Genomic DNA, 23642 nt, shown 5'->3' on the forward strand with positions numbered 1-23642 from the left:
TGTGCATAGTGATCCTAGGCTTGTGTGCATCTCTTTACACAGCACTTAAATGAGCACTGAATTATAAGCTGCACTTATTTTATTGTACTTTACTGTGTATTGTAGTTTATTGTATTGTATTGTATTGTATCTTATTGTTATTGTATTGCATTGAATGGCACAGAGTTCTGCGTTCAACTCTGGTTCTTTTTCTCTTGGTGTCTGCAGTGACATTTTGTTTGTAGCAGTATCTGAGCTCAGGACTGTCTTTTTCTCTAAGCTATTGGTAACTAGCAAAGATACTTTCTCTAGATTGACAAAGCACTTCTTGTAAGTCGCTCTGGATAAGAGCGTCTGCTAAATGCTGTAAATGTAAATGTGTGCAGCTCTTTGGCCATGGAAACCCATTTTATGAAGCCCCTGATGCTCATACCTTTGGTCATATAGTGTATATTATGATGATAAAGACACCCAAGAAAGAAAAAAAAGGCAAATTTCAGAATTCTTTTGTCTGTCGTGTTTATTCAAAATACATGGCAACATTTTTCATTTGTACTGTTCATAATTTGACGTTCAAACAAAGATAGAAAACCAAAGCCTTTGAATATACCATTTTTTCTGACATCAAGTGGAAACCACATAATCCAGCATCAGCGCACTGTCTGCAGTGCAGAGAGACAATGGCTAATTAGCTGCACTTCCTCTCCACAGCTTGCTAATAAACTGCAGCAGTGACCTTCAGAACACAGAAATAACAGATCGGCTTAAAAATACTCAAAAACAAAAGCTTTACCCCAACAGCATTTTAATGAGTCATCCACCTAGCTCAGTGGTTTAAGTGTTAAATTATACAAAGAACAATGGAAAATGGGAAATTCATATCATTTAAAGCTGTAGAAGCAAACATAATGCCACTGTATGACGCATAGTATGTTGCTGAAGTGCATATGGTTTGTTATGGCGCAACAACGTCATACCATGACTGACGTGCTACACAATCTAGCACTGTGTCATTTTTGGTAGGACGGTTTGGAGTCATGTAATGGAATTTTATGGTAATAGTTTAAAGATAAATATGATGTGATACATTGGACTCATTTGATATTAACACTATGCAGAATTAGAATGTGAAAGTCCCTGTACGACAAAGGCCATTACCTTTAACACATTACATAGTCTGGAATTCAAGTTTAAGGGCTGATAAAACCTGATGAACAATAACACTGTCATGGAGGCCCTACAGTCAATTGATGGTCTAGTTTGATGCTGTTTGTCAGATCTGTAATTTACCTGTTTATTGGATTTGGAATTCTTTGACACAATGAATGTAAATATTAAGTAATAACATAATTTTAAACATTTTCCATTGTTTGAAATATAGTCCTGCTGGATTTGAGATGGAGGGCAATATGGCAAATTTTGCAGCATTTCTAACAAAACACATGAGCACATAATACTGTTACAGAATTCCCAAGTACAATTACACTAGTGCAAATACAGCATGTGTGTGCTGGCCACTTCTGTAATGCATGTCATACATTTTATCGGTGAGCATATCAGACAGCAGTTTTCTCTTATGTGTGACTATGGTAATGATTTAAAACCAGAAAATATGGACGTCAAAGTTGTAGACTTGGTGAATCCTGAAACAGTGAACTTTAAATAGTCGTGCCATTTCAAAACACCGACAGCAAATTGCTTTAAGACATAGAAAAAAAATCTCATCCACAAATTTGCAACCTATATATAGATATAAAAAAAATAAATAAATACAAAGACGTTACCTTGAGAAAATAGCCGCTCCCATAATACCAAACTACATGAACACACCAGCATGCTAGCATGATGATAAGAGAGATGCTCTCATTCATTCACCAAAACCCCCTCCCAAAAATAAGAAAAACAAAAAAACAAAAGCAAGTTGTATCTAGGGGAAGGAGTGCTCTGATATTCAACCAAGTGTCTATAAATGTACGGTAAACAAAGAAAACAAAACAAGAAAACAGAAATGAAAAAGAAAGCGTGTAGAAAGAATCATACTGAAACAGAACTGCATTCACAGTATTCTATTTAAGAACTTCCAGTACCAGACAAGCAACATTGTTCATGTTTTGACACACACAAGTACTGTACAGACCAATGAACCAGGCTGCACTGGGCTCCACAGGAACGTAAAAGGGCGGCAGGACGCTTAGTGTTCATCATGACAGGGGGACGTGGACAGGTAGCCGTTCGTGCCATGGGCCCCATTGGTCCCATTAGTGTGGTTTTTCTGAGCTGGGGGAGGGACTTCGTCTTCATCAGAACTTGACTCGATGTCGCTTCGGTCATCCTTTGACACCTGAAATACACAAGTACTGTCAGGCACGCTGTGCTCAGCGGGACTCTAGTAGACGTAGCAACACTACTTGTTGACTGTATGACAAACATAAGAAATGTACCTAAAGAAACATGGAAGATGCACATTGTTCATGAAACATTCACATTGGAAACATGGAAGATTCACATTGTGAATTTCCCCGCTGTGGGACTAATAAAGGATTACGTTATCTTATCTTCAGGGGTTTGGAATCTTTGTCATTTGAGCTACTTGATCACGTCTCAAATATATTTTCATTCTCAATGTTGTACAGCTTTATATTTAAAATTACAACCTTGTAGAAGGTGTAAATAAATAGCATTATAGAGCATTTTATACATTTATCTGCAATAAATTGCTTTATAATACTAAATAACTCCAAACTTTTGAATGCTAGTGCACCTATCAACCACTTATCCTTCAGAGTGTTGGGTTACCAATGGATCAAAAGACACCAATAATATCTGTCTGCAGAGCCACAGAGCCACAGTTTCACGCCAGCAGTTTTACTCTAGCAGATTCCGGCCAGTGGCATTCAACGCATGCACTGACAGTTGTTTTCGCAAGATTCAGCCTCACCAACATTTCAGTTGTTTTATTTGGGTTTCCAATAAATTTGTGATAAATTTGTGTTGGGCTAATTTACTTCAAGCTTTAGGCTAGAGCAAACTTTGGCTTGAACACAGAGATTCATGGGGTAAATATTACACAAACTACAGCTTATGTGGCATTAAGCAGGCTTAACCTGAGCATAGTATAGCTTGAAGCTAAAACAAACTTCAGTTTTTGAATGTATCCCTCATGAAAACCCAATAGAAACCAATAAATGTTTCTTTTGGTTTCTGATGGTTTTGTAATGTGTTTTGGCTTATGGTTTAACCGGTTGCCAATGGTTGATTTGTATATTGACAATGGCATCCATTCCTGAATGGTAATATGCATGGCGACACATACAACCAGCACAAACAGTCGCTGTTTACATCAGAGACATTATAAATGAGGAGACTGGCCACTGGTTGAAATATGAATGAGAGCAGTCGTAACGCTCAACTTTCCTATAGGGGCTTTGTTTACATGGCACAATCATGCTGTCCTACTGCACATTCCAGTTCAGTTCCACTGGCCTGAAACTGCTGGAGTGAAACTGTGTCTAAAGTCTGTGGCTCTTTTTGTGGCAGCATTTAATGAATTTAAATGAGAGTAAAAAAAAAAAAAAGGATGAACAGGAAAAAACTCGTCCAGTAACTGTAACTGAAGGTATGAATCAACATCTATATCATATCTATATCACAATAACACAAACATTTAATTATTTACACAACACATCCTATCTTCACCTACTTACATGTAAAGGATTCCACTTTCCCGCCTGAGGTAGCAAAGGATTAGAAGAGAGAAGAGAGACATGGTACTTAAGAGATGTGACTGAGCAGAAAATGCATATTATTTTGACTACGTTATTCACTTTGAATAACAGGGCTAAATTAGGCATAGACTTCAATATGATGAATGAGCAAGGGGTCAGATATTAGAGGTAGTGTTAGCAGGTATTGCTGGGGCATGCAGAGCGCAAAGAGAAAGGGGAGCGGGTCTTGCCCTGCTCATCTCACCTTGCCTCTGGAGATGGCTCTGCAGGCGATCTTGACTATCAGATAGGACCAGAAAGTGTGCAGAGCCTGCAGCAGCACCAGCAGTGTGTTAAACACCCACCAGGATGGGTAGGGCCCCACAATTTCCCAGCTTTCAAACAGAGTACTGTTCAAAATCCTGTGTTAATATCAGAAACAAAAAGACCCCTGGTTAACTTTCTTCATCATTGTTCTGGAAATGAACAATTACATAAGTACATTTAAATAAGTGCTTGAGACAGTCAGTGAAGTATAAATATTATTATATGATTGCAAAGTGGCTATCACTTTAAACTATCACAGATACCAAAATGGCTGCAGCACAGCAATGCTTTTGGGAAAGTGGGGCCAGACATTGTCTTAAATAATTCAGGCCAGATACACTGTAATCCCAACTGAAGGGAACACAGTCAGTATACTGGAAGTCTGAATTGAACATTACTGCTGATACTAGAATGAGCAATTTATTGCTGTATATATAATGCATAATAATGAGGTTTTTTCTGGTCAGTTAGTGTGTCAACATAATTAACACCATGTAAATGTAGTGTATAATGATTGTTTCAGCACCCCACCAAACCTAACATATACATAATACAGCCTAATATACCAAGAACAACACTTACTGTAAAGACATTGAGAGAGACTTGCAAGCTTGAATGCTTTATGATATAAAGTGCCTCAAGAGCACAGACCTCAGAATCACTGAAAGCTAAAATAGAATGAAGTAATATGAATAATGGATCTGAATGAACTACAGTAGTGAGCATTCTCCAGGCACTGGGCAAGGAAGTCCTATTCCATTTGCTGAGTGAGCATATAAGGGAGGAAACCTATTTTTTGGCAATAGGCTGGATGGTGGTGCAAAGGTCATGAGGAGAATCCATCTACTACAGATGCAGAGTCTTCCAGATACCTGACCTGCAGTTTGCAGTATTCCAACCTACTTCTTCCCAATCAGCAGCATTCAACCTGCTCTAGCACTTGAGTCTTGGTTCATTAAAAAACAAAACTGCTATTTCTTGAGTTTGAGACACTTCCAGGATGAGCAGATCTCATGTAACGGTCACCGAAATGGCTATGTTCCCTGTCTGAATGAGTTTGACAAGCGTTTAGTGTCAGCAGCACTGATGTAACATTAACTAAAATGACTATGTTTAATGTCTGAATGAGTCAGCACTGGGAGAGAAGAAGGAGAAGTCAGAGCCTCTGAGGTCTCAGCACTGTAAAACAGCACAGCCTTACTGGAACAAAAACCATGGCAACAGAACACAGTTGTGGAACATTGGGAACAGCCCAGCCCATACCTGTTATGTTCAAAACAAAAATGTTCATTCTTCAAATGTAATAAGCATTCGTTTCCAAACTCCACTCCAAATGTTCACAATGTCTTTTGGGATGTTGTCAAATGATTAAAGTAGATTACAGAAGACTCCTTTTCCCAGCGCTTGCCAGCCAAGAGAGAAATCAAATTTTCTTATAATAATATAAATGATATAAATATTCACCCCTCATAGACTCTGACTTTAGACACTTCAGTATTTTGTTCTGTATTTGAGAGCATTCAGCAACATGTACACGCTTAAACATAGTTCTTAAAGAGTTCTTTATTAAAAGCAATGGTTCTATTTAGAACCATGAGAACCATAATATAGAACCATTTCATACTGATGGAGAATGTGTTGTATGGCTCTATAAAGAACCTTTTTGAAAGTGGTTTAAAAAAATGGCACCAAAAATGGTCCTTCTATTGTTGCAAGCTTGACATAGTAACATTAGCAGAACCCTTTTTGGTGGTGCTACATAGAACCATAAACAACATATCCTCCATCAATCTTTCACCATGCAAAGAACTATTTAAGGATAAAAGGGTTATATGTAAAACTTGTGGTTCCAAAGAGAACCGTTGCCTTTACTGAAGAACCCTTGAAGAACCATCTATTTAAAGTGTGCAGGTTATAGGCTCGAGCAGCCTTGAATGATAACATATTCAGTCTTCCACACAATGCAAACAAGTACAAAACATCCGATGAGATTTAAGTTATGAATGGACACAAAACAAAAATGTGAAATGATTTCAGGTTCAATATTACTTAATTGCATTTAATGGAAATAGATGTGCTTTACATTGTAAATAAAGACTATTCATTATGTGCGCTCCTCTCAGACACCCATGTTTGATTGCATAAAGAAGTCATGTTTCATTAATGTTGCTTTTAAATTGACCTCTGCTTGCAAAAAACAATAAAATGTTACTATTGCATCATTCACATGATTAAAATACAAAGAAACATAGCAGGAGCTGTAATCCCAACCATATTTCTCTCTCTCTCTCTCGCTCTCCTTCTCTCTCTCACTTGCTCTTGTCCTCAATTGATTAAAATCTTTATGATGTTGTGGTAGCCATAGTAACTATTACTTGGCAACAACCCGAGATGCATCAAAAGTGGAAAAAGAGTGGAAAGGAATGTATCATGAATACAGTCTTGCCGGCTACAAAGCATGCTGCCAACAGATGGCGCTTACCAACCTGAAAACATGTCTTCCTAAAAAAGGCAGCCAAGACCTCAACGTTTCTAAATAATGATTAAACCAACTACAGTAACTGGCTAAGAGAAGAAGCCCTGAGTAACCTGCCACATGCAAGAGAACACAGTCATGACAGATATTTGACCAATCTGTAGTCAATCTGTAACAAGGGATAGGAGCCAGGTTACAAGATCTTCACCCATGCAGACTCTCCTAATTAAGTGAAAGATGTGAAGGCAAAGCTATTAGCCTTGATCTTTAACATTATCTGTAATCCTGCTATGAGGCATGACAACCTGAAACTTCAACAATCTCAAGTCCTCTGTTTGAGAGGTTTCAGATAGTGCCATGTACATTATTAACACTGTCTCCTACTGTCAGAACACATCATCTGCTACTGACAGACACTCATTCAGAAATCCTTTCCACATTCACACAGGCACGAGAGAGAGAAAGAGCGAGAGAGAGAGCAAGAGAGAGCAAGAGAGAGCGAGAGAGAGAGAGAGAGCAAGAGCAAGAGAGAGATTAAGAGCACATTCTTACCAAACAGGATATATGCCCAGCCTGGAGCTGATGAACACCAAGCCGAACATGATGAACAGGACATTGCACAGCCTCTGGCACTTGGCATAGTTGGCCATTTTTGCAGCCTGAAAATAGGAACTCATTTAATCATGAGGCTTGTACAAAAAACGTAATTAGCATCTTCATGTTGTGGCTAACATACTGTAAGTATTAGTGGTTTCATGGTTGACACTCTACAATCTTGTACAATGTGGGCTATAATATGTTACAGCCGCAGCTCCTCAGACTTATAATGCTAAATTCAGAAATGGATCGGAGGTCAGATCTTAACAGCAACTATCCGTAATTTATCTTACATTATACAGTACACAGACAGCATTAAAAAAGACGGACCAGGACACAGCAGTCGCCAGAATTATACAGAATTATATTGCATTTCTTTACCTCCAGCAGCACATCTGCAGCATCATGGAGGCACATGACAAGCGTTCCCACTCGAGCCATGTTGTTCACATAGGAGAAGGTGATCAGGGAGATGGTGGCAACATGATGCATGAACATGAGTAGGAAGTCCTGCAGAAAAATGTTGCGTCAAGCCAGATAAACCAACATGCAAATGTATCAAAACAAACCTGTGACACATTATAAATTCTCCTGCAAAACTAGTACATACATACTCAATCTGAAAAACAAGTAGTGCAGGACGATGTAGCCAAAAAATTCAGCTCATATTGTTCAATATAAATAATTATTTATAATTATTATGTGTATTATGTAATGCTCAATTTTAAGTTTAATTTTCCACTGGCAGGCAAAAAGAATAGGTTTTTTCTAATGATTAATTATACACATAACAACTGTAAACATTATTAGTATTTTATTTTTATAATATTAGTAAGCTAACTGTTCATTCATGTAATTTACGGTCATTTTGCGAGAGCCAGATTAAGCCTAAACCTAAAAGGAGTCTGCAGGAGTGATTTGGTATGACCTCTTCAATAAGGTCTAAAACTAGGCCTTGTTGAAACTGGTCCCTAGTGTTGGCTTGCCCAGCTAACCTAAAATGAATGTTTAAACATTTTTTTTTCTTTTTCTCAATTCAACTGTCCACCAGAAATGCTTCCATTGATAAAGTGACTCATGAAGCACAGCTACTAATAAATAAACCTATTTTGTCATACTTTCATTAAAATTCTTTAAGTGATCTAAAGAAACTGCTTTCTACTCATTTTCACTGCTGTTCACAGACCACCCAGACCATCTATTGTGGGTGGATTTCTCCCAACATGGTCTCACAACTTTTTAATGGGCATTAAATCTAGTCCTCCTTGCCATGTCATCACTTGAATTTCCTCCACCTCAAACCACTTCAATAATCTGAAGAGCAGTGTGGCATCTGGCACTGTTTTAGAATCTCCAGTCATTTTTTGTGGTTGTCCTGCTTTAAGTGAACAGAGGGGATAAATCCTTTCAAACATTATAAACAGGCATGTAATCATGACAAAAGTGCATATGAGCAATTCTTTTTGACTGCCAGTGTATTTTATACCATAAAGAAAATAAAAGTTTATTCTTCTGTAAATGTATTTAGCAAATTACAAAAAAAGTACATATTGACATTGGCATTCAACTTTAAGCATGTAAAATTGTTTTATTGGTCAACCAAAATAGCAATTAAAATAAATAGATAAAATAGATAGATAAAAATAATAAAGATCAGGTTAAAAATTAGAAAATAAAGATGAAAGTGTATCAAAGTTTAATTGTTATCAAGTAAAAACTTTAAAACAAATATAATCAGCACTGTTTGGTCACTTTGCTCTAGCACAACAACCAAACCTCGTAATTAGCTTATAAGTTGAATCAAGTGTGCCTGAGTAAGAAAACCACCAAACTGTGCGGGAATCTGGCCCTCCAGCACTGGAATACTCCATCCCTGCAGCAGAGTGTCAAGCTGCTCGCCTATATATGCTCAATGTATATAAAAATGAACAGTTAACAGTTCCACTGACTGTTATTTATAACTTACCACTTCATGAATAATTAGTGCTCAGAACAATGTTTAAAAATCATCCCTACATTTAGAAATGTCTACTCCTGCATTTATTACTTTGACTGCACAGACTCTAGGTAAAATCCTTGGCCTGAATTCAGCAGGAAGACCCTGCTTATCAAGCTGCTGAGATGATGCGTTGCATGCTCTCCTGGTGAATCATAGGAATACGGAGTCTCAGCAGGGCTGCAGCCAGCTAAACAGCAGTCTGATGAACGTGATGAGGAAGAGCAGTGGTGAAAAACAGAATGGAAGCATGACATACAGACAGCAGGGAACATACTGGAGCAGGCAGGGGGCACAGGACCTCCTCAGTGCGTGGTGAGATTTGTGCAAGGAAAAAACTGAAAGGAGAAAGAAAAACAAAAATATAGACAACATGCCAACAGTCAACAGAGAGATGTAAGAGGGGAAATGTATCAGTATGGTGTTGGAGGGCAAAGAGAGAGCGTGATACAGAGAAGCAGACAGAGGCAGAGAAGGGGTTTAAACATGATCATGGCTAAATACAGTGCAGTCTATAGGTAGCCAGACAGTGACAATTTGAAATGGAACAATGACTTAAGTTAAAGTGCAGAAAATCTGTCATTCCACCAGCATAATGGAAATCGATATTTTAACCAAAATTATGAGCTATAATATTGACCTTCATAATGCTGTTATAATTTTATCTAGAACACTGTTTGGCTCTTTTTGTGTGTGAAAAGCTGAATAATGAGGTGAAAAAAGGAGGGGTGAACTCTCAGTGAAAACAATTTACATCTCTTCACAAAGATGGTGGTACAGAGATAAAATGGACAGCATTCTTCATATTAAAAGTTCATGCCACAATAAAAAACACTATTTAAACACATTTTCTTTGTACATAAATGTTGACTAGCACACTCACTTACAAGAACAAAAATCTAGTTGTCTGCAAATTTCCATCACAGTATATTCCACAAATGTCATGGCAAGCGGAAATTCCAGTTTTTGGCAACTGTGAAAAGGGGTAAATCTGTAGGGTACTTTAGGGTATTTGCACCTATGTTGTTTGGACTGCATAAGAATCACTGCCTCCTCATTACCATACTTGCTTACAAATCATCACTGTCAGAACAAAATCTCACATCTCCAATACAGTAAACTTAAAGGAGGAAAAAACATTATTCATTTGTAAAGGAAGTTCACAGCATTTTACACAAGTAATTTTGTGAAACTGGAGTTTTTAAATTAAACATTTGATTGCAAAAAAAAATTAGAAAAGGTTTTTGGGCAACATTGATAAAATCCTTTCCAATCACTCACTGGTTGCATTCTAAACCTAAACCCAAGAAATGATTTGTCTAATAGCTACTTATAAGGTGCCAGTGCTGACACAGGCATGCAATTCAAAAGCACTGTCACACTTGAGCCTAAGGTCACCATGTTCAATGCCAAGTGTTGGCTAGAGGCATATAAAGCTCCCCAACATTGAGCAGTGGAGCAGTGGAACTGTTCTCTGGAGTGATGGAGCTTCATTCGCTCTGGAATGAGTTGGAGTGGCACTTGAGATCTAGAACTAACCATCCAACATCAGTACCTGACCTCACTAATACTTGTGGCTGTATGCACATATAGGCTTGGTTTCCCAGACAAGCATTTTCCTTTTCCTTTAAATGGAGCATCTCAATTCAGAATGCCTCATAGTCCATGATTTATGAATTCGTCCAGCTACTGCAGTCAACAGTCACATCATGAATAAAGATAGGTGAGCCAGTTCCACAGACAGCCATACATGCCACCATGTTTTATAGATGAGGTGGTATCAGATCATGAGAAGTTTTTTTTAAATAACCTCCACATTTTCCTCATTCTCAAGCTCAACTGTCCATACAGCTTTGTACCATAACTCTTTTAAGGTTTTATGTATGTTTTAGGAAGTCATAATTTGGGCTTTCCTTGAGCTGCTGTATATTTCTCTTTATAGCAGTCTTTGAAACATCTATGCTTAAATTCTAAAGAGACAGCTTGTTCTAAATGAGATTTTCTTCGGTCATAAACTACTGCAGCTCACCAAATCATTTGCTGTCGCTCACGGTGTTCTCACTTCTTAACAAAAGTTTATTCAGCCGCACCTCATGTTTAGCCTACACCTCACACTGGTTTATTATCTTATGAAGACGTGTTTGTCATGTTTGGGACGACAGCAAAAAACAGGCAAAAATCTTCATCTAGAAGCAAATTTGAGTTTTTATTGAGTTATAATGAGTTATATTGTGCATGACTGAATAATTGAATAGCACAGAGCTGACCAAGAAACAACTTGCCAATTACTTCTTGTTCACCTGATATGGACATACAAAGCTGACTTTTTTTGCACTTTAAATTCAGCCACTGCTTTATCTCAAATCTGTTGTGCTGAAGCCTGTCATCAAAACAACAAAAACTGTGTCACTGTACAGTTACTTGCGGAGTGCACTGATCGAGAGCAGCATGCAGGCTAAGTGCTATTATACCAGTCTTAGCTGTTCAGCAGCAGGCATAGTTTAGAAAAAAGCTGTACTTAAAGCTAGAGGGAGTCAATTCCCCTTAAAGAGTTGTTGTTATTCTAGCTGAAAAAATCTGCTAAACAGTGTAGAATGTGCACCCTCAGAGTCTCAGAGTCAATAGCTATTATGAAGCGGATTTTGGCAGAGAAGGAAGAACTCCATAGCTTTCTGGCTTAAGAGGTTGTTACAAATTTCTGCGAGCCTAGTTAAAGCAGCTTCCAACAGAGAACATAAAATTATCTTAATAAGGAACTTATCGGAGATACTTAGAAAGAATAACTGCTTACAGAGAAACTTGCTCAGAAAAAAACATTTAGACTGAAAGGGTCGCTAAATGTTTATTTTAAATCCTCATGGTATTTGGCATCATCATAGGCTTTATAATTGCAACAGTAATGGTCTCTTAAAAACATGGCATTACTATTTGCTCATAAAAAGTCTTCTTTATCAGATAAAGTGTTTTGGATAATGATACAGATTAGGTCAAAACACTCCCACAGCACACTGCGAATGACCTGACATTTCAGGACAGAAAAACAACTTCAAAACGGTCGTATGCCAGATGTTATAGAAATAAAGCCTGGATTTAAGATGTAGCTTTAGTCAGTCAAAGGCCTGGTAATCCAACTCAGACATGATCAGACAAGCTTGATGTGGCAGCAGCTACTACGATTGGAGCAGCCTCTAAAAAGCAATGATTTTAGTGTGCAACTTATATCACAAATGCATTTGCATTGCTCTGGTATGCGTTTAGAATAAGATTGCTCATACTTTAACCTGGTAGTTGTCATGCCTTTGTTTTCTTGCAGGACACATGTGGGAAACGTGGATTACTGGGATTATTATTTGATGGTAGTTTGTAGGATTAGGCCTGTGGAAGACCAGCTGTGGGCCTGATTTGCAGTTAGCCTACTTTTAAAACCAGTCAGCACGTGAGTGAGCACATAAGAGTGAGTATTAGAAGAGAGAGAAGCGAGAGAGAAGAGGGAGAGGACAGGTAGGACTGCACTGCATCAACAAGACCATCAAAAAAAGATGGATCTAGGTTGTTGCTTTTAACAGATATTAACTTCTTTAACACATTCAATTGCTCTTTTCTCTGTTTGTATTTGGGAAGAAATATGGCTATGCTATCAACAATAAACAATTTGAATACAACACAACAACAGATGATCTAAAAAAAAAAGATTATAAGGCTGGTATATTTGCTAAAAGAACTGAAACTGTACTCATTACATTTACATTTACATTTAAGGCATTTGGCAGATGCTCTTATCCAGAGCGACTTTACAATTTGATCTTTTTTTTTTTTACACAGGTAATTTAATCTACCTTTTTTAAGAGGCCTTAATATGACAGCATGAGTCACTGACACAGAGGAACTGAACCAAAGACCAGGCAACTGTTCAACTGTTCAACCATTCAACACTAGCAAGGGAGAGGAAGCGAGACACTGACCTGTCATTTCAGATTGCCCCAAGGAGTGAGCATTCAAGCAAAACCACTGAGGCCCACATGGCTAGGCCAAGTGAGACTGCAACTCGCATACATTGTTTTCTTTATTTAAACAGAGTCTCATTAAAACAATGGTCTGTGAAGCTGGAATGCTGTTTGTGCTGCCCACGTTCATGAAATAGAAAAGATCAGGCTTCATACCTTCCTCCTGATGTCTGTAAACTGGGAAAAGAGCAGTGACAGGTAGAAGGATAGTTCCAGGATGTAGTAGTAATGCAGGTCCACCGTTAGAGCCTGTCCAGATACAAAGAGAAGTTAATCCAAAAATCCGATATATCTTACACTGTGTTGTGTTGAAACCACACTGACTCTATAAAAATATGTAAGACATGTATGGAAGTTATGTCAGAAATACCTGATAGGGGTAGTTGTACCAGCATTCTCTAGTGTTCCACAGCCATGGGGTCTATAAAAAAGAAACAATAAATGTGAGAAATTATTTTAAAAGTATTTCTGCACTCTAATCAGAAAGAAAGCGAGCATCTTTTAATATTTGACAAGAGCTAATCTTATATCGACCCTTATTGTATCTCGGTGTGAATAACTGAATTGTCGGGAAACATTCTGCCGATAATTAAATGCTTGACAAATAATGTGATTTTAGTGTTAGCCTCTGTTGAGGATTTTTCCATTCAAACGTTTGTGTCAGGATGTTTACATGTCACAGATCTTCACAGAGACACTAAGACTAAATCAATTACATGAAACTCCATTAGCCAGAGTAATTACAAACACTTGTGAAAAACATGATCAGTGGGTCGTACAGCAGATCACTGTTGAAATGTCTTCCAGCATGCATTAATTCTACTTCCTGGTACCTTAGATTAAATCAGAACATCAAATAAAAATGGCTGGGCCAACATGTAATTTACAGGCTTTGAATGCAAGTTGGAATTCTCAAACGAGTACTTGAATATTTGAAATCACAATAATGCTTTTGTTTAATAATTTGCAGTAACAAACATAAAAGTCTGTTTGTTACTGCAGATCAAAATATATCCAGTAGTTGGCAACAGTGGATTAACAGTTAAGCTGAAGCCCAGCTGCTTGCACACTGTATGTTGCTATGATAGAACTTGTAACCCTCTCATTCAAAAACAGCTTTTATGAGTAATTTCTATAGCATTAAATGATTCATGAGTTTAATTAATTAGAAAGATCCTTTTATTTATTGCCAGATTTGTTTATTTATCTTTTATTACTATTATTTTATTGTTTGGCTAAGCTGCTGTTTTTCATAATGGAAAGCAGTAGTGAGTTGAGCTCAGTCACAGCTGAGCTACAGAGAGTGTAGCTCAGGATTGAGGAGGATTGAGGAGCTTTTGGAACTACGAGCTTATCTGAACATAGAGGACCACCCTGGAAGCAGCTCAGCAGTTACCTCACTCGTCTGGCATAATCTGTCCTAACTGACTGAGCTCAGAGGACACAAGAGCCACCAAACACCCTCACAGACATCAAAGACATTATACTTATTCCATATATTAACAAAAGCTGTCAGTCAACTCTATACAACAGCTGAATAATCTCCATAGAAAAGTATGGAGCCTAAGGTCACCCTGCTCAATGCTAAGCATCTGCTAGCGGGGTATAAACCCCCCACCATCAGGTTGTGGCATAGTGGAATGTGCTCTCTGGAGAGGGCTGTATCAAATACCTCTGGGATGAGCTGGAGTAGCTTTTGTGATCCAGAACTAATCATCCAAAATCAGTAGGTGACCTCACTAGCACTCTTGTGAGCAAATGCAATCAAATCCTCATACCAATATTTCATCACTGAGTGTAAAGCCTTCCCAGTAGAGCAGTTTCAGAAGAAACACTGGATAAGCATCTACAAACTTTTGGATATGCAGTATACTTACAAATGGTGAAAGTAAAATATGAGCAGGGAAAGTAGTGCTTAACTGAAGTATCTCTTTTTTTATTAAAGGGAGCAGTAATTATTTTTCCGTAGTGCTCTCCAGACCAGCCTCCTAGACCACGGTTCTGACTGAATTGGGGTGCTATGAGCTGAGGTGATGATGGCTCCATCTGACACAGAGTAACACAGGCTCCAGGAGAGCTCTACTGGGTTTATGTCTGTTCTCTTGCAGTTCTGCTCCTATTAATAACACTACTCGGACAGCCCTGGCCTGGCCGCGGCAATTGATGAACTCATTCTACAAAGTGCTTCGTCACGCAAGTTGATAAAACGGAAGTGTTTCTCCCTCAGCTCATCTCTCCTGATTACTGCCCCTGATCAGTAAGAGACAGGACAGAGCCATGCAGCATCCAGACTCTGCCAAGAGATTCAATTATGCAAAAAACACTCAACACATGGTGTCCCAAATTCATAATATTCATGACCTAATTAGGAGGCATGATCTCAGCATAATCAATTCATCTTTCATGTATGATATGGAATAACAATATGTATATATCACTTTTATTATCATAACTTCACTGTGACACTGAACAGCTGTGAGGATTCAGTTCTATGTATTTGCTTACAGGGAATAATCTCTGCATTAGGGATACAGTGATGAATAATAAATAGCAGTTTTCAGAGACTGAGCCTGGCTGGAGAGAGTTGGTGGCAGATGTTTCTTCCTTCACAGCAAAAGCTCTAAAGCAACTGAAATGCCAAAGATAACATCTCTCGTTATCATCTCTGATGCAAGAGCTTGATTTTCTTCTCTTTTCTTCTCAAAGAAAAATGGTTATGTATTTATCTCATGGTGACAGTTTTAGTAGATCACAAGGTTGTGCACAGTTGCTGAAAGTTAAATTTTCTCCATTTTAATATTTAATCTTGTTTTAGAAACTCCTGTTTTTGCACTTATTTTCCTTTGACTTTGCTCTTCTTTATGTAAGCGGATTATTTTATATCAAAATAATGATATATCAAATATTTCCTGAAAAATGAATAACTTGTGATTTATGGCCATTTTGACTAGAAATTGCATAAATGAAGGGTGGTCTCGGACTTTGTGCTGCATGAATGCATTTGTAACTGCCTAAACAGACATCATGCAGAAATACAGCTAAAAAAAACAGAGTGTAAATGTGCCTTTCATGGAGGACATAGGCTGTGCTTCTGCCAGTGGCTTGTGTAGCACCCACACCAGATTGGCACATTTGCTAGCTTGACCATGAAGCCAGCTGCCAGAGGACATCCTGGTGCCTCTGTTTAGGCATTTGGCTATACTGCCTCAGACAGTGCTGTCCGCCAAATCCTGGCTCCTGGGTACTGGCTCAGTCCCTTCTCCCTGAAGCAGCAATCTAAGTCTACCCTTGGTACTTGGACCACTAGTTGGTGCCACAGTTAAAGAGATATTAGAATGGTGGGTCAAAGTCAAAGGCAAAGTCTGTCACTCCTTCTCACCACAGCCATATGTGGAGTAGGGAACAAAGTATAGTTCCTCCACAAGACTGTAAAGCATTTAACACAGAACAGCAGCAGATGTGAGGATAAGATAACAACAGTACTAAAGACAATACAGAAAATCCACAACAGGCCATTTTCCTCAAAATTTCAGCGTAATTAAACTGTTCAGATGTCAAAAAAGAGACATTTGAGGGTTTTAATGTGAAATGCTCCATGGTAGAGAAACTTACTGAGTCAGAATAGTTCATGGGTGTAGTGACAGACATATAACTAGATATACAAAATGTTTAAAGTGCTTAAAGTGTTTGTTTTCTACAGAACACTCACAAAGGCTGCTAGCAAGGCTGCTGATGGTGTACTATCAGAATGTCAAGTATAATTTAATTGAAGTTTCAACTGTCACATGTGTGAGGTACATAAATATGTCCTTGTCTAAATGAAACTCTGACATCACACTCCTGCATACCACCAGAGTTAAGCAGTGATGGGTAAATTATGGACTGGCAGGCCCTGGCATGTATTTGTCATCTGAAAATGACATGATGGAAATGTTAAACAAATATGGAGATGCATGTAGTCTAAACAAAAAAACTAGGGCAAACCTTACACAGTTGTGCCTCTGGGGAACTCAGTAAGACTCACTCACTGTTCAACTTTATCACAATAACAACTGAACTGATACATTTGAACATAAAACACCATCATGGTTAAAGTAAAAGACAAAGTATAGTAAAACTTGACCTTCAGCAGGAGGATAACATGTTATGACACCTTTTTGAATGAACAGAACTAATGAAAAATAAGAATCAAGCGTAATATATGAGAAACCGCCCCCAGTGATACAAAAATCAGTTGCTGTTTATTTGAGTTGAAGAAGTGTGACAGTTGAGAATGGATAATTATCTATCAGTAAAGAACTGTTTTACTAAAACTATTAGAAAATTTGAATTTAAAATCTAAATATAGAACTGTAAGGCAGAAATCAGTCATTGGAATTCTCTTTGAACTGACACCTGCCATCGGTCACACCCTATAATCCTTGCTTCTGATTAAATTCATTAGACCAAAGTTTCTTAGAACCTTTACAAAGTAGTTTTTAAATCACTCATAAAATCCCCATGAAGCTACACAAACAGTAAAAACTAATATGGTGACAGCTGTGCGGGATTTGCATATAAAAACTGATTAGCCTAATTGTGTGTTAGACCAGCATTCAAACTAAATAATACATTGTATGCTTATGCATGTGAGGCAATTCAGTTTCAACATGAAATAAAGTGTTGATTGAATTAGTCAATATTCAGTGGATAAGCAGCTTAGACAAATGAATCAATGCTATTTGTTATGCACAAGTTCAAAGCTGGTGAAAGCTAACCTCAGTACCAACCCGACACTCCGACAAAGCAAAAGCTGAGGCCAGGGAGGCTGATGATTGGAGGACTTTCAACATAGATTTTTTATTTTATTTTTTGAACAGGCACCTCAACACAAGCCTTAACAAAGGTTAAAAGAAGGCCTAAGACCACCCAACGCACAATATAGCATGAAATAGGAAGGTTGCCTGATTTACTGACAATACGTGCCATCTTCAATGTCTCGCCTTCATTTTTTTTTGTTTGTTTTCCCTCGCAGTATAATTTTTGGGTGGGACAAAACAATATTCACCCCAATCAGTTCCACCGCTAACAGTCCTGACCACTGAAGAACAGGGTAAAAGGGAGCTAAAAAAGTACGCAGAGAAACAGAAGGTGTGTAATTCTAGGACTACTAAATGCACATATATGTTAATTGGAGCTGATAAAATGGACAATGAGTGTATATACAAAGAGGTGTACTTGATGAAGTGGCTAGTTAGGACAAAGAGATAGACCAACAGATGTGGCCAGAAAGCACTGGTTCTTCTGCTTGAACGGAGTCTGGCACGAATTACCAGTCTTACCATCCACAATGACTTACATTCAGTGTGGTTTTGTACCGTGTCCTTCAGCTTCAAGATTAAACAGAAAAAAAGGAGGAAAGATTTCTGTCCTGTAGCTCATTTCTTTCTGACCCCAGTAGCACTCTTACCTTTTTAAGATACCGCACCCCATAGGTAAATATGTACAGATAGAAGGTAAACCTCCACCTAGAAAAGGACAAACACAAAACAATCAATATGATTTAATCATGACATTTGTTCTTAATCTGTATAGTTTGTAATATGTATTCTACAGGACATTCTACAAAGGTGAATATGAAAACTTCAGCTCAAAGGCACATCATATCACATGCAAGAGTTCTAAATTTGATCCAATAACACATGTTACAAATTCAGATTACTGAAGCTCTCCAGCCTGGGTTATGAATTTCAACTGCAAGGTGTAGTCCCTCAACAGTTCTAGCGTTACCAAGACAACATTCTGGAACACGTCCCTTTGACTGAGGCAACGCTCATGATCACAGCCCAGAGTGTTTAAAAATAACATTGTAAAAGACACTGCGCTCATTGCCTAATGCTGACTGAATGGTTTAAAGGATAGAAAGCTTATTGTGTAATTCATAATTCGCAACAGCCTTCCAGAATTTCATCAGCAAGAAAAAAAAAAAGACAAAACCTAATGGCATTGATGTCATTAATGTCTTTATGTGCATGCTGTGATCACGTTGGCTGAGATTTATAAAAGGCAGCAGACGTTGGTGAGAAAAGACAGAGTGAGCAAGCGAGAGCAAGAGAGAGTGATAGAGAGAGAGAGAGAGAGAGAGAGAGAGAGAGAGAGAGAGAGAGAGAGAGAGAGAGAGAGAGAGAGAGAGAGAGAGAGAGCGAGAGCGAGAGCGAGAGCGAGAGCGAGAGAGAGAGAGCGCACAAACAATTCCTGCTAAGTTTAAACCCAATAACACCAGTGGACTTGCCCATCATAAGACCTACATACCACCATGAATCACCTTTATCCTAGTGTCTCTCGCACACTCACCCTTTCTCCACAACTTCTTGTCCCTTAAACAAAAGGCTTCCCTGGGCTCATGTTCATTCCACACATAATTCAGATGGGAAACCTCTCTGTGACCACACATCTCTCTCTGACACTCTTCTTCATAACAGACAAGAAGTGATACCTCCAAGATACAAGCCAATGAGCCCCAGCCAATCAGAGATACACCAAATAGCTGCACAAATCATCCACTGGGTAGTTATACATAATATACAGCATTCATTTGGCCTGCAATATCTATTGAGACACTGCTCCCTTTTTCCCTTTTGTGCAACAGCAAGGCCACGGAATACTGCTCTAGTCATTAAGGTAGATGAAGTCACACTGTACAAACTGATTTACAGTTAAAATAAATCTATATGCACAGAGGAAAAATTGATTTCTATTATCTTTTGTCAAGACGTATGCTCAGATTGCTCCCATGGCCTCCATGGCCAAATTATAGAATAGCCAAAAGAAAATACTCTACACAGAGATTTAGAGCCTTCTAATTTAGTCATGGCCAATTCTCCCCCACTAGCTACACTCTATGGCCAAAAATATATGGAGATCTGACAATCACACCTATATGAGCTCGATGGACATGCCATTCTAAATACATTAGTATTAATGTGGGAACATGTTTCTAGTGGCAGACCGCTTGACACAACTCCAGCTCACACATGGCATTGTGCATAGTGATCTTAGGCTTGTGAGCACTAGCTCAGCCATGGAAACTTTATGAAGCTACTGACACAAAATTCTTGTGTTGATGTTCCAGAGCTGGTTTGCAATTCTGGTGTGAGCGATGCAACAGAGCATAGGCGATATTACAAGCTTCATTACTCAATGGCCCTGCTCTGCAACTTTAAATGGTCTAACGCTTCATAGCTAAGCTGTTATTGGTCCTAGACACTTTCATTTCATAATAGCACTTGCAATTGACCAGGACTGACTTATGGCAAGTGTGGCATCCTATGACAGTGCAACGTTTAAAGTTACTGAGCTCCTCAGTATTCTACTGCCAGTTTGCCTACAGAGACTGCACGGCTATATGCTTGAATTTGTACACCTGTTTTCAATCAGTGTGTCCCGGGAAAATTTTTTATCGTGCTTATAGTGTGGTCACCTGGGGACTCTCCTCTTCAGCTCATCTCATGGGGCTTAGGCCAGGTGACTGGGATGGGCATGACAAAACCTTAATTCTGCAGTCAGCGAACCATTTTTTGTGATGAATTTGTGTTGAAGTGTGCTTTGTATCAATGTATTGCTGAAAGATCCCAATACTGCCCATTTCCTGAGTGAGGACCTAATTTCCAAAAAAGTTGGGACGCTGTGCAAAATGTAAATAAAAACAAAATTCAATGATGTGCAAATCATTTAAATCCTATATTCCATTGAAAACAGTATGAAGACAACATATCAAATATTGAAATTGAGAAATTGTATTTTTCTCTTTGAATTTGATGCCAACAACATGTTCCAAAAAAACTTGGGATGGGGCAACAAAAGGCTGGTAAAGTTGTGTAATGCTAAAAAAACACTTGGTGGTTAATTGACAACAGGTCTGTAAGATGACTGGGTATAAAAAAGCATTCCAGAGAGGCGGAGTCTTTCAGAAGTAAAGATGAGGAGGGGTTTCACTATTTTGTGAAAGACTGCATGATCAAATCGTTTTTAACGTTTCTCGAAATACAGCAGAACAAAGAACTTTTGCTTTTCATAATCTACGGTATACTATATTACTAAAAGATTCTAAAAATCCAGAGAAATCTCTGTATGTGAGGGACAGGACCAAAAACCAGAATTTGCTGGCCATCTTTGGGCTCTCAGGCAGCACTGCATTAAAAACAGACATGACTCTGTAGTGGAAATCACTGCATGGGCTCAGAAACACTTCTGAAAACCACTGTCTGTGAAAACAGTTTTTCGCTGCATCCATAAATGCTAAGTAACACTCTAAGACAAATCAACATTTTCTTTTTGGAATCATGGACACTGTGTCCTTCAGGCTACACTCAGCTTGTTATAAGCGCACAGTTCAAAAGCCAGTATTCCTGATGGTATAGGGGTGCATTAGTGCACGTCATGAGTGACTGGCACATCTGTGAAGGCACCATTAATGCTGAACGATATATTCATGTTTTGACAACATATGCTGCCATCCAGATGATGCCTTGATTATTTCAGCAAGACAATGTCAGACCACTTTTTGCATGTATTACAACAGCAATGCTCTGCAGTAAAAGAGTCTGGCTGCTTAACTGGCCTGCCTGTAGTCCAGACCTATCATCACTGAAAACACTTGGCGCATTATGAAATGAAAAATACTACAAAGGAGACCCCAAACTGATAAGCAGCTGGAATCCTGTATCATGCAAGAATGGGAAAACATTTCACTTTCAAAAGCAGTCGGTCTCCTCAGTTCCCAAACTCTTAAGAGCATTGTTAAAAGAAGAGGTGATGAAAGACGGTGAATAACATGCCCATCTCAACTTTTTTGGATTGTGTTGTTGGCATAAAATTAAAAAAGGGCATATATTTAAAAAAAAACAACAACAAAAATTCTCAATTTCAACATCTGATTTGTTGTATTTCAGTATTTCCCTTTAAAAACATGGTTTACATGATTTGCAACAACTTGTAGGCTATGTAGGTGGCATCTGCTTGTAGTTTGGGAGATGTTCTGACACCAAGATCTGACTAATGTCTGCACTTCCTCATTTGTGATCTTCAGAGATTCTTTGGCCACTCAAAACATCCTCCTCACTGTGTGTAGGGTGAATACAGACATACTTACTTTTCCCCAACTGATTCTTAACATCTCCAGTTGCTTTAAACTTCTTAAGTATTGCCCTAATAGTGGAAATGGGCATGTTCAACTGTTTGCCTAATTTTTGTAGCCATTTCCAAATTTCTGCAGCTCAAAAATCTTTTGTCGCAACTCACTATGTATTAACTGTTTTTTCTCGAAGTCATGCACCGAACAAAGAAATTTGACCTGTGTCACCCCATATGTATACCCCAGTGAAACAGGGTCATGGCCGACCATTTAAGTTTTCATAACTGCTAAGGTGAACTTTAAAACATAAAATATGAATGGGAATATATTTCAGTTATGTTTCCCTCAAGCATTTTTGGGTGCCAGTAACTGTGGCACACATAAATTTGTGAAAAATATTTACATTATAATATAATGTAGGTTTTGTTTTTCAAATAACAGTAAAGGACTTTTAGTAATATTTTATTATTTTAAATATTTTATTATTGTTCATGTTTACCAGGGGTGTTAATATTTTGTAGGGCTATAGGTCTACCTCTGTGACACACTATCAAGCACCAAGACATGAAAAGTCAGTAAATCTTTCTGCAGAGTCACTAATGCAACATCATTAGACGAAGGAGAAGAACGCATACTGCAGTTCTGTTATGTCAGCTAACAGACGCCTACATAGGCTAGAAGTGATGGGCTGCCATCCCACCAGGAGAGATCAAAGCCAATATGCTCTCTTAGACTTTCGACAATGGTCTCCTGACAGCAGGGCCAATGCTTAGACAGTTGCACCACTTGGCAGCCCCCCCATAGCTCCTCATTAATGCAAGAAACCTCCTCCCTAATGTCAAAAGAAGATGTTAATATTGTTACTGTTCTTCACCTCAATAACCCCAAATGCAAAATTTCAGGTGCACTGAAATCAATTCAAGCAGTAAAGGTACTTTTTAGAAAGTATTAGAGTGTGACAGTGTGTCACATTGTATCATTAAATACAAGCCTCTCAATTTGTATAGTTATCAAACAATGTATTAAACAGACAGGAGCAAAAACATACAAGCCCACAACGTGGGTAGACGCATAAGACCTGGGAAACATGACAATATTTACCATTATCATGATAAATGACTTAAGATAATGTCACAACATGCTTTTCTGAGCATTTTGTGGATATTGTTTGTACTTTAAAACAGTACCCTACTGCATGTTTCACTATAAAGAGAGCATAATTAGTCCTGTTTAATTGCATTTAGTGCAGCACATGTGAAATTATTCATATATTTATAGTTTTTTATCATATATTTTTTCTTTAAATGTGGCACTTTGTATTTTCCAGTGTACCAGATGTCAGAAAAAAAAATATTGGCACATAGCATGAAAGCTTTTTGAAGAGTATTGTAATATTACATTTATATATTACATATAATTTTATTGTATCAAACTGAATCATTACACC

General features: G+C 38.2%; 1 protein-coding gene across 2 annotated transcripts in view; it reads right to left on the bottom strand.

Moving 5' to 3' along the window:
- Positions 1 to 473: 473 nt before the first annotated feature.
- The window catches only part of cers6 (ceramide synthase 6), a 35608-nt gene continuing 12439 nt past the window's right edge, over positions 474 to 23642 (bottom strand). Inside the window, exons 4-11 of one of the 2 annotated variants that reach the window (XM_017692276.1) lie at positions 18533 to 18590; positions 13454 to 13504; positions 13240 to 13332; positions 7465 to 7593; positions 7039 to 7145; positions 3949 to 4105; positions 3684 to 3707; positions 474 to 2320 (exon numbers count right to left, since the gene is read on the bottom strand). In XM_017692276.1, the coding sequence (XP_017547765.1) occupies positions 2171 to 2320; positions 3684 to 3707; positions 3949 to 4105; positions 7039 to 7145; positions 7465 to 7593; positions 13240 to 13332; positions 13454 to 13504; positions 18533 to 18590 (769 nt within the window). In that variant the 3' untranslated portion in view covers positions 474 to 2170. The remainder of the gene's footprint in view (positions 2321 to 3683; positions 3708 to 3948; positions 4106 to 7038; positions 7146 to 7464; positions 7594 to 13239; positions 13333 to 13453; positions 13505 to 18532; positions 18591 to 23642) is intronic. The other variant, XM_017692277.1, reaches the window with a different exon arrangement.

The sequence above is a fragment of the Pygocentrus nattereri genome, chromosome 6, assembly GCF_015220715.1.
Source record: "Pygocentrus nattereri isolate fPygNat1 chromosome 6, fPygNat1.pri, whole genome shotgun sequence".
NCBI classification, from domain to species: domain Eukaryota; kingdom Metazoa; phylum Chordata; class Actinopteri; order Characiformes; family Serrasalmidae; genus Pygocentrus; species Pygocentrus nattereri.